The 11,467-nt window shown below is 44.3% G+C and overlaps 1 protein-coding gene across 1 annotated transcript in view; it reads left to right on the top strand.

Moving 5' to 3' along the window:
* The first annotated feature begins 2,380 nt into the window (after nucleotides 1-2,380).
* Nucleotides 2,381-11,467, top strand: part of SLC6A16 (solute carrier family 6 member 16) — a 27,563-nt gene continuing 18,476 nt past the window's right edge. The window contains 6 exon segments of the mRNA XM_008064188.2: nucleotides 2,381-2,828; nucleotides 3,264-3,338; nucleotides 3,341-3,420; nucleotides 3,605-3,709; nucleotides 3,923-4,120; nucleotides 4,361-4,407. Coding sequence (XP_008062379.2) covers nucleotides 2,381-2,828; nucleotides 3,264-3,338; nucleotides 3,341-3,420; nucleotides 3,605-3,709; nucleotides 3,923-4,120; nucleotides 4,361-4,407 — 953 coding nt within the window.

Raw genomic sequence — 11,467 nt, 5'->3', positions numbered from 1 at the left:
ATGGTCACCTCAGAACTTGAAAAATGCACACCTCATTTATTGAAGTTTGAAGCTACAATATGTTTCCCCTCCTCTCATTAGATATGAAGAACTTAGAATATCTGAGTTCTATTTACCTTCTTCCCAACTTATATGCTGTTGGTCTGATGCTCTTTGTCTTACTTTTCAGTATTCCAATACATTATTCCTTTGTTTTGTATAGTTATTTTTAATTCAGGTTTTCATTCACATTTACCTTTTATCCCCATTATTCCTCTTTTTTCTCAAACCACCTATCCAATATTACTTTTCTACTGCCTGAAACCACGTTTTAGAATTTCTTTTAATGCAAATCTGTTGGTGACTGACTTTCAAAATTTTTGTCTGTTGTAATCTATCTTCATTTTACACTCATTTAAAAATATAAGTATTTTTGGGCTGGGCTCGGTGGCTCAGCCTATAATACTAGCGCTTTGGGAGGTTGAGGTGAGTGGATCGCCTGAGCCCGCGGGTTTGAGACCCACCCAGGCAACTTGGTGAGACCTCATCTCTACAATAAATCAAAAATTAGCTGGATGTGGTAGCACGTGCCTGTAGTTCCAGCTACTTGGAAGGCTGAGGCAGAAGGATCACCGGAGCCCAGCAGGTCGAGGCTGCGGTGGCCAGGAGCGTGCCACTGCATTACAGTCTGGGTGACAGAGTGAAACTCCAACTAAAAAAAAAATGTATTTTTGAGGGTTTAAAATTCTAGATCGGAAGTTTTTTTTATTTCAACACGTTGATCATATCTTACTACTGTCTTATGGCTTCCATTTTTTTCTATTACAAAGTCACTTATCTGTAACAGTGTGTCTGTATTAGAGTTCCTTTTCTATATACAGTCTATATTCATGGACTTTCTTTTTTTTTTTTTTTGAGTTGGAGTCTGGAGTGCAGTGGCCGCTCCCAGCCACCACAGCCTCGACCTGCTGGGCTCCAGCAATCCTTCCACCTCAGCCTTCCGAGTAGCCGGAATTACAGGCATGCGCTACCACGCCCAGCTGATTTTTTGATTTATTGTAGAGATGAGGTCTCGCTGCCCAGGCGATCTTTTGTGTTTTTAACCTATCATTGAATTGCAAGTATTCTCTTGAGTTACTAAGAACTCTTTGGAAACTCTCAGCTGATTATCCATGTGACCCAGATATGCTAGTGTTGCCTTGAGGCCTGCCTGCTGCCTCTGCTTTTGTAAAGCATGCTCCTTCTTCCCCAGAAAGAAAACTTTCATTTCCCCCTTTCTTCCTTTCTTTCACATGATATTTTTTTCTTTTCTTTTTCAGCACATTCCTTGTACATTCTCTTGTAGAACATTTGGAGAGCCAACACAAATTCCAAGTGACCAGAGCACAGAGAGCAGAGAGAGAGTGGCCCCAGACGTGAGGTAGAGCACCATCCTTCCACTGGAGATAGAGCAGTAAGCAGAGATGGATAGCAAGTAGATCAGTGACCAATAGATAATAACATTAGGAGATGAGAAATACTGTGAATAAAAGTAAAAAGAGGTAGGATGGAGATAGCGGTGGGTAGGTAGTGCTATTTTGTTTTATTTTATTTTATTTTATTTTTGATTTGGAGTCTCACCCCGTCACCCAGACTGGAGGGCAGTGGTACACTCCCGCCCACCGCAGCCTTGACCTGCCGGCTCCGGCGATCCTTCCGCCTCAACCTTCCAAGTAGCTGGAACTACAGGTGCGTGCTACCATGACCGGCTAATTTTTTTTAATCTTATTGTAGAGATGAGGCCTCGCCAAGTTGCCCAGGCGGGTCTCGAACCCGCAGGCTCAAGCAATCCACTCACCTCAGCCTCCCAAAGTGCTGGGATTACATGCTGAGCCACCAAGCCCGGCTAGGTAGTGCTATTTTAGATAGGTGGGCAAGGAAACCTCTCTGGGGAGCCTATATTTGAGCAGAGACTTGAGTGTTTTACAGACAAGAATGCTCAGAGAGGTAAAGTACCCTTTCCAAGGCTACAAGGCAGATTTAGTATTAAATTGTTTTTTCTTTTTATTCAAAAGCCCACTATAAATGGTACCTCCCTCTTTAGGGTATATACCTCAGTGTTCTCAGAAATCCTTTGAGTAGGATTCCTGACTGTTGGCTTTGGCTACCTCGACTCCTATCCCTTGCATGAAAATATTTCTAAGAAGTAAAACTTATACAAGAGATTTGTTTGTGTATGTGCTTGAATGTCAGTGGTGGTAGGGTTAGAAACAAAGTTTTGTGTTGAGGAAATTGAGGATTGCTTTGGAACTCAGTAATTCCCTAACTCTAAAATCTGCAGTTTTGGGTGTTCTTCAGGTCTCTTCAGGAACTTGAGCACTCCCTTGAAGAAGCCAGAACTGCTACAGTGAGCCCACCTGGGATGAAGCCAGAGGCCCAGGCTTCAATATTTCTTTTGGCAAATGTGTCATCGACTGAGACAAGCGTTTCCGACAGTGCCCCAGGAAGTCAAACTTGGGAAGACAAGGTCGCAATGAGATGGTCTCAAACAACCTATGCTTTAGGGGCCCATGCTTTAGCAATCCGGACTGCACATGCTCAGGCCTGGGAGGCCCAGGCTTATAAGGCTCAGGCTCGGCCCGGCATATGCCAGGAAACTCCTGTGTTGGAAGTGGAAACCACCTCAGACATAGAACAGAAACCCCCACATGAGGAGGAGGTGAAGGTGACAAAGAAAGAAGAGAATGAGGTCCTCACTATCCGTCCACAGTGGTCCAGCAAAACTGAGTACGTCCTGGCCCAGGTAGGCTCCTCTTTAAGGCCATTTTATCTCTGGCGCTTTACCCACCTCTGGCTTTTCTACAGAGGCTGTAAGTCTGGGGACCAGGAAACCTGAATACACAAGGTCTAGCAGGACAGAGGCTTGTCCAGGCTTTAAACTCTAATGTCTCTGAGATATGTAGAGACTGGAGATGGAGACTTGGAGCCTGAGTATACAGGAACAAGGTGCTTGAACATCTAGTATCATAGAGAGGTAGAGGTGCAGGGTAGCTGAACATGAGGATGGTAGGACTAAAAGCCTGAGTCAGAAGTGGGGTGGGAACTAGGTACCTGTGGTGTTTCAGGAATTGGGAGTCAGGGGACTGGATACTTGGGACTGTGAGAAATGTGGAAACAGGTGAGCCCTGAGGTCTGTGCCCCTGAGGGAGGTAGCTGGTGGGAATGTATTTTCTTGGGCTCCTGAAGAATTCCAGGCACTGAAAGGCCAGATGGGTTTTACAGTCCCTCCTGAATCCTCTTCTCAGACACTTTCGGCATTGTCTACATCCTCGTGCTGTTCCTGGTTGGAGTTCCTCTTCTTTTCTTGGAGATGGCAGCTGGCAGAGCACGCGTCAGGGTAGCATGGGCGTATGGAAGATCATCAGTCCCTGGACTGGTGGTGTGGGGTATACCAGCTTCATGGTGAGGAGCCCTGGGCTGCCCAGGCCTGCCTTTTCCACCCTACCAATCCAACCCTTCATCCTGAAGTGGCTCCCATGGCTACTTCCATGGATCAAATTCCTCTGGTACCCCAATCCTCTGTCAAATCCCCTCTCTTCTTCTGTCCCTACTTCTCCTTCACAGCCACCTCCTTCCTAACCCCCAGGTGTGCTTCATCACCAGCATGTATTTGAATGTGACAAATTGCTGGATCATCTTCTACATGAGCCAATCCTTAGAGTTTCCTGTTCCATGGGAGCACTGTCCCTTAATGATTCCTCCACTGATTCTGGTGAGGAGGAAGTGAAAGAGGAAGACAAGGGGAAAATAGAGAACTGAAAGGAAATTTGGAAGTGGAGAAAGGAGAAGGGAGGGACAAAGAAGAGGAAGATAGAAGGAAGAAAAAGAAATGGGAAAGGGAAAGAGGAGAGGGAGGTGGGGGGAGGGATAAAGAAGAAGAGGGGTTACCCTGTCTAGCAGGCATGTCCAAAACCAGGTCCCCCCAGATCCTGAATGTGTACGAACGACACCCTCCATATACTTCTGGTACCAGCAGACATTGAAGGCCTCAGACAAAATTCAGGCCAGTAGGCCACCAGTCTTCAGTCTGAGCCTGCCCTTCTTTATTTCCTGGTGTCTCGTTGGTGCTTTTATGATCGATGGGCTCAAGTCGATTGGGAAGGTGAGCCACCATTTTTGGATTCCTTGACGTTCTCAGATGCTTTATCCTTTGCCTCAGTGTTACTTGCTGATCTGCTAAGTTCTTACTCCCTCTGGCCTTTTACTCCCACTAGCCCTTGATCCTTACTGAAAGCTGTCTTCTAACTCCTGCTCTTTTCTAACTCAGAACTTTTGACCCCTGCTGATTGTTGGTTGACCACTCCTGGCACATGATTGCTGATACGTCCTGCTCTCAATTCAGGTAATATATATCTTGGTACTGCTCCCCTATTTAATCATCATCTGTGTGTTCATCTGGATTCTTTTTTTTTTTGAGTTGGAGTCTCACTCTGTCGCCCATACTGGAGTGCAGTGGCTGCTCCCGGCCACCGCAGCCTCTACCTGCTGGGCTCCGGCGATCTTTCCGCCTCCGTCTTCCAAATAGCTGGAACTACAGGTGCGCACTACCACCCCCAGCTAATTTTTTATTTATTGTAGAGATAAGGTCTCGCCAAGTTGCCCAGGTGGGTCTCGAAACCGTGGGCTCAGGCAATTCACTCACCTCGGCCTCCCAAAGCCTGGTTAGCCGACCCTCACCTTAAAGGTGCTGCAAAGACTCACATTCATACATCTCAACATCAGGTGTACTCCCAAGCCTCTACTTTCCTCTATAGCTAAAAATAGAGACAAGAGAATTTTCTGTCATATATTATCCTTCTCAGAGTCCTTTCTAACCCTAAAGGTCTTCAAACTCAGAGACTGCAAATATCCACCTCAGAGTAGATATGCTCAAAGAGGTATGCTAACAATGGCAAATATTTAAGGCTCCTCTAATCCCAGATACACAACAAAATAGCATCTAAAACCATACCACACAGAGAACCTTCTAGGACTTTCTACTTACTGAATGCCCCCATTCTTAACTGTTGACTCCTGAATTAGGGATTTCTGACCATCTAACATACTTAAAACTCCACAAGGATTCTCCGTACAGTCTTCATTGTCTAATCACCCCTGTTTTAAAATTTTGGCATTAATTTAAAATACATCCACCAGATGTTTTGAAATTACTCTCTCTTTTTTTGAGTTGGAGTCTCACTCTGTTGCCCATACTGGAGTGTAGCAGTATGCTCATGGCCACCGCAGCCTCAACTTGCTGGGTTCAGGCAATCCTTCCGCCTCAGTCTTCTAACTAGCTGGAACTACAGGGATGCACCACCATGCCTGGCTAATTTTTCTTGATTTATTGTAGAGACAAGGTTGGTCTCAAACCCCTGGGCTCATGCAGTTCTCTCACCTCAGCCTCCCAAAGTGCTGGGATTACAAGCGTGAGCCACTGTGCCCAGCCAGTAGTTCTTGTTTTGATTAAATTTTCAGCTTGGGGGGAGGGTGGGAAGGAGAATTAGACACCAAATCAGGCAGCCATAAACTTGTGCAAACTAGCAGCAGGGGTGTTGGGGAAGGACAGAAGACAGAACCATTCATCTGCCTGGGCTAGTCAGGTAGGGGTGATTAGACAATGAAGACAAACCTGAGCTAAATTTCTCCCCAATAATATTCCCCTCACAAATAGCCACCATTTTCTTCTAGAATAAGCCTGGGCATATACATGTGTACATGTGAATGAGTTGTCTAGAGTATAGACTTTGGAATGGAATTGCTGGGTAGGGTGTGTAGAGTGTGCTTGTCTTCAGTTTTGCCATATAGGCTCCAGTGATCCTTCTACCTTGGCCCTCCAAGTAGCCGGAATTACAGGTGTGTGCTACCATGCCTGGCTAATTTTTTTATTTATTGTAGAGACGAGGTCTCATCGAGTTTCCCAGGCTGGTCTTGAACCCACAGGCTCAGGCAATCCACCTACCTTGGTCTCTCAAAGTGCTGGGATTACAGACTGAGCCACCGAACCCGGCCTGTTGTCTGGTTTTCAAAGTGGTTTAATCAATTACCCTCAATCAAGGATGGTGAGAATTCCACTTGCTCTACCTTTTCATAACACTTGATTAAACTTGGTCAGACTTTAAAATTTTTTGCCAGTCTGGTATGTTTTTGTGTTTCTGAAAAACTTTTTACTATAAGATATTACATATGGAAAAAATGCCTAAGGCCGGGCTCAGTGGCCTAGCCTGTAATCCCAGCACTTTGGGAGGGTGAGGCAAGTGGATTGCCTAAACCTGTGGGTTCAAAACCAGCCCAGGCAACTTGGTGAGACTTCGTCTCTACAATAAATAAAAAATTAGCCAGGCATGGTGGTGTGTGCTTGCAGTTCCGGCTACTTGGAAGGGTGAGGCAGAAAGGTCGCCAGAGCCCAGCAGGTCAACACTGGGGTGGCCGTGATTGTGCCACTGCATTCCAGCCTGGGCGACAGAGTGAGACTCCAATTAAAAAAAAAACGAAAAAAAAATTCATACAGCAAAATGTACTGTGTACATAACTACGAAGTAAACACCACCCATATTAATAATAAGAATGGGCCGGGCTCGGTGGCTCAGCCTGTAATCCCAGTGCTTTGGGAGGCCGAGATGAGTGGATTGCCTGAACCCGAGGGTTTGAGACCCACTTGGGCAACTTGGTAAGACCTCATCTCTACAATAAATCAAAAATTAGCCGGGCGTGGTAGCATGTGCCTGTAGTTCCAGCTACTTGGAAGGCTGAGGCAGAAGGATTGCTTGAGCCCAGGAGTTTGAGGCTGCAGCAAGTTATAATCATGCCACTGCACCCCACCTGGATGACAGGTACTCTAAACATTCTTATACATGTTCCTGATGCACTACCTATGTGTACATTTTTCTAGGGTATACAAGTGAGATTGTTAGGGCATAATTATCCGTTGTTGGGTAACATCACTCTGGAAGTAAATGGCTTAAAACAACAATGACATTTTTCATGATTCTGTGGGTTAGCTGGAAAGTTCTGCTGGGCTTACATGAGTTCACTGACATGGCTGCATTCAGCTGAGGGGTTGACCACAGGCTGGGTCCAGCTGGGACTGCACTACTCTTCTTTAAGTGGCATTGGTTGGGCTCGCTTCTGCTTGAGCCCATTGGCAGGCCAGCAAGGGTTGTTCTCCCAGGAGACCTCTCTGTGAGGCTAGCTTGGGCTTCTTCATACAGCAGCTCACAGAGCACAAAGGGAGAACCAGTGAGTGTCTCGAAGCCTCGGCATGAGAACACTTTCATCGCCACTGCTGCTACATTTCTTGACCAAAGGAAGTAAAAAAGTCACCCCAAGTTCAAGAGGTGAAAAATAGACTTTGCCTTTTAAGTGCAGGAGCTGCAAAATATTGTGGCCACATTGCTTCAGTCTACCACATGTACTTTCAACTTCACAGAAAATGCCAAACTACTGACCATGGTGTTTTGTGACAATTTGTGTGTATGTCTGAATGTACATATGGAAGTTCTTATTGCCTCACTTGCAAACCAAACACATGATCTGTCAGAGTTTTAAAGTTTTGTGAGGGTATATCATTATGGTTTTAATTTGTATTTCTGGGCTTATTAATAAGGTTAAGTATCTTTTTATTGGCCATTAGATTTCCTCTTTAATGAAATTTCACTAAAGGTTTTTACTTCATTTGGCCAAGAAATGTAGTTGTGGTGGCAATGGGAGTGTTCCCATGCTGAGGCCTCAAGACACTCACTGGTTCTCCCTTCAGAAAGATTTGTCTTTTTCTGGATTTGTCATTTTCCAGTCAAAATGCTGTGCTCAAAAATCACTTAGTAGGGTGGGGGACAATAATTACTTAAGTTGGTTCTTTCCCTCCTATTCATTGTGGTTTGTTATTCACTTGAAATACAGTTAGGGTTGTTCGTTGTTGGTTTTTTTTTGAGTTGGAGTCTCACTCCCTCACCCAGGCTGGGGTACAGTGGCACGCTCACTGCCACCCTAGTGTTGACCTCAGGTGATCCTTCCGCCTCTGCCTTCCAAGTAGCCAACTCAAAAAAAAAAAATGAGAAGGATTACATAATTTTTAAAAATTTTTTTTTAATTGGAGTCTCACTCTATCACCCAGACTGGAGTGCAGTGGTCGCTCCCGGCTACTGCAGCCTCGACCTGCTGGGCTCCGGCGATCCTTCCGCCTCAGCCTTCCAAGTAGCCGGAACTACAGGCGTGCGCTACCACACCCGGCTAATTTTTTGATTTATTGTAGAGATGAGGTCTCACTGCCCAGGCAGGTCTCGAACCCGCAGGCTCAGGCAGTCCACTCACTACATAACTGTTTTAAAATAATTATCCTTGGCCGCAAAATTCCATAACAAGAGCGATGCCAGTGCAAGTTGGACAGGAGCTTCTGGGCAGATGTATTTTTTTGCATAAGTATTTTTGTGTAAAGTTGCAGTGGCCTTTGTGGTTTTTTAATCAGGCATACAAGCACGAAAACTCTTTCTTCAAGGTCTTTCTTGGCTTGATTTTTCAGGGTTTTCTTAACATTAGTGACTCCGTTTTGATTCTGACAACTTTTTTTTTTTTTTTTTGAGTTGTAGTTTCACTCCGTTGCCCAGATTGGAGTGCAGTGGCTGCTCCTGGCGACCGCAGCCTCGACCCCACTGGGCTCCGGCGATCCTTCCGCCTCAACCTTCCGAGTAGCTGGAATTACAGGCGCGCGCTACCATGCCTGGCTCATTTTTTATTTATTGTAGAGATGAGGTCTCGCCAAGTTGCCCATGCGGGTCTCGAACCCGCGGACTCAGGCAATCCACTCACCTCAGCCTCCCAAAGGCGCGGGATTACAGGCTGAGCCACCGAGCCCGGCTCTGACAACTTTTAAAAACTTCCCTTTTTGATCAAGATCTTTCTCCAAAAGTATTGCTAATCCATCATCCTATATTTGGATTTGCTATCCCTTTTTGCAAGGATGGCCCTGTCTCAGTTGCTGATCTCATGTCACATTGGAGGAAATGATTGGTGACTAGGACTCAAGTGTCAAAACCCTTTAGCCACATTTGAGCAACAAGGGAAGTTTGAAGAGAGTGGCTCTCAGGCTAACTGGAGTCCATTATTAAGTTCAGTTTTGTTTATTTCATAGTCTTTTGTTATCATCTGAGCCAACATTATTTTGTTAGGTGTTGTACTTCTGCAAAAATTTAACAAGTAATAGATACAAAGTTTTAAAAAAGGAAAATACAAAGTAAAATTAATAGTAATATGACAATTTTTCAGTTTGTATAATGGTTTTGAGCTGTGAACCTGGGCTTAAAGACAACCAATTTGAATAAATCAAATGGCTGAAGAGAATTAGATGAAACCTCTTATAATCATATGACCTGCTTTCTTATCTTATGTATTGAGCCTCAAGTTTTCCCAGAGGAATTTATCCAGGTATACCATGTAGTATTAGCAATAGCATGGGCATTTTCTTATTTATACATTGGTACTAAATAATTTCTTAGGTTAGGTTCTGTTAAGTTACCCGCAGAAACTATTGAGAATGAAATTTTAATTATACCTTTATCATGTCAGGTAAAAAAGGTAGCATTAAGGGGGAGTTTTATTCCAAAATCTTAGGAAAAACTGTTCAGCGTGAAAACATCAAGCTCTCCTAATTTGTAGTTTGGGTGTCTCTGGCCATGACATTGGGTGGTTTGATGAACTTTTGTGTGGTCCATACATCAGGCATGAGGCTTTTTTCTGAAAATGTGTCTAGCTTCAGTTTATAGGGCTTTGGGAATAGAACAATTTTGTTTTAGTTGAAAAGTTGTAGCCACATATTAGAGGCAATTAGGAGAATTCAGAAACTAGTCCTGTATCCAGGTAGATAGAAAGAACTTGAAAACAATGCATAGGACTACAATCTAGTAACAGATGCATCATAATTTTTTTTTTTTTTTTGAGTTGGAGTCTCACTCTGTCGCCCAGACTAGAGTGCAGTGGCCGCTCCCGGCCACTACAGCCTCGACCTGCTGGGCTCCAGCGATCCTTCCACCTCAGCCTTCCGAGTAGCTGGAATTACATGCGCGCGTTACCACGCCCGGCTCATTTTTATTTATTGTAGAAATGCGGTCTCGCCAAGTTGCCCAGGCGGGTCTCGAACCCGCGGGCTCAGGCAATCCACTCACCTCAGCCTCCCAAAGGCGTGGGATTACAGGCTGCAAGCCTGGTTGCATTATAATTTTTTTAAGCATAACTTTTCATACTTATCATATAGAAATCTTAAGCATAACTTTTCATACTTATCATATAGAAACCTAGGTGGGCATGGTCGCTCATGCCTGTAATCCCAGCACTTTGAGAGGCAGAGGCAGGAGGATTGCTTGAGCCCAGGAGTTTGAGACTTGCTTGAACAACATAGTGAGACCTTGTCTCTACAAAAAAAATTTTAAAGAAATTATTGGGGCATGATGGCACATGCCTGTATTCCCAGCTACTCAAGAGGCTGAGGCAGGAGTATTTCTTGAGCTTAGGAGGTCAAGGCTGCGGTGAGCAGTGATCATGCCATTGCACTCCAGCCTGGGTGACAGAGTGAGACCCCAGATCAGTAAAAAGAAAAAAAAAAAAAAAGAAAAGAAAGAAAGAAAAATCTCAGATTTAAAATCTCTTGAGGCTAGGAAGTCAAACCAATGTAGACTTTAGATTTTACTTTCAGTCCTAAGGCTTTCGGGCCTGTCAGGAGGTGACAACTTTTACTCATTTATGGGAAGGCTGGGAACTCCCGAAGCCAGGCATTTATACACATTCTTAAATATGACATTTCAGTCAAAGCCTTGATAATGTAACTAATGTTTTCAGTCGTGTCCTGCTTATAAAGAGAAATTGAATTTTATTGAACTCATGTAAGTAAACATAAGAGTGCTCACAAATGGTTTCTGAATTTTGGAGGAAGCAAGTAAGGAAATAAAGCAAATGCTTCCACCTTTGTTCACAAAGTATACTTTACCAAATTGTTGTAAACTATAAATAATTTATGAAAGAAAAGTTCCTTAAATCTGGAAACAAAAGCCTCTTGGGTTCCCCCTCCCCTTTTTTCTGTTTCAATGATTATTTTCCCCTTGTCTTTTGTTTCTCTTTTTTTGATATGTTTGTGCTTTTTAAAAAGCTGGTAGTTTGTCTATTTTGTTAATATTTTGCAACTAGTTCTATTGTTGCTCTCTGCCTCATTTAAAAACAGCTGTATTGATATTTAATTCATATATCATACATTCATTCATCTAAAGTGTACAGTCTAGCCAGGCTCGGTGGCTCAGCCTGTAATCCCGCGCTTTGGGAGGCTGGGGTGAGTAGATTGCCTGAGCCCGCAGGTTCGAGACCCACCTGGGCAACTTGGCGAGACCTCATCTCTACAATAAATCAAAAATCAGCCGGGTGTGGTAGGGCACGCCTGTAGTTCCAGCTACTTGGAAGGCTGAGGCGGAAAGATCGCCAGAGCCCAGCA

The sequence above is a fragment of the Carlito syrichta genome, unplaced genomic scaffold (assembly GCF_000164805.1).
Source record: "Carlito syrichta isolate Samal-C Ts95f unplaced genomic scaffold, Tarsius_syrichta-2.0.1 Scaffold307218, whole genome shotgun sequence".
NCBI classification, from domain to species: domain Eukaryota; kingdom Metazoa; phylum Chordata; class Mammalia; order Primates; family Tarsiidae; genus Carlito; species Carlito syrichta.
Note: the sequence above shows the minus strand (reverse complement) of the source record. Positions and strands in the feature narration are given on the sequence as shown.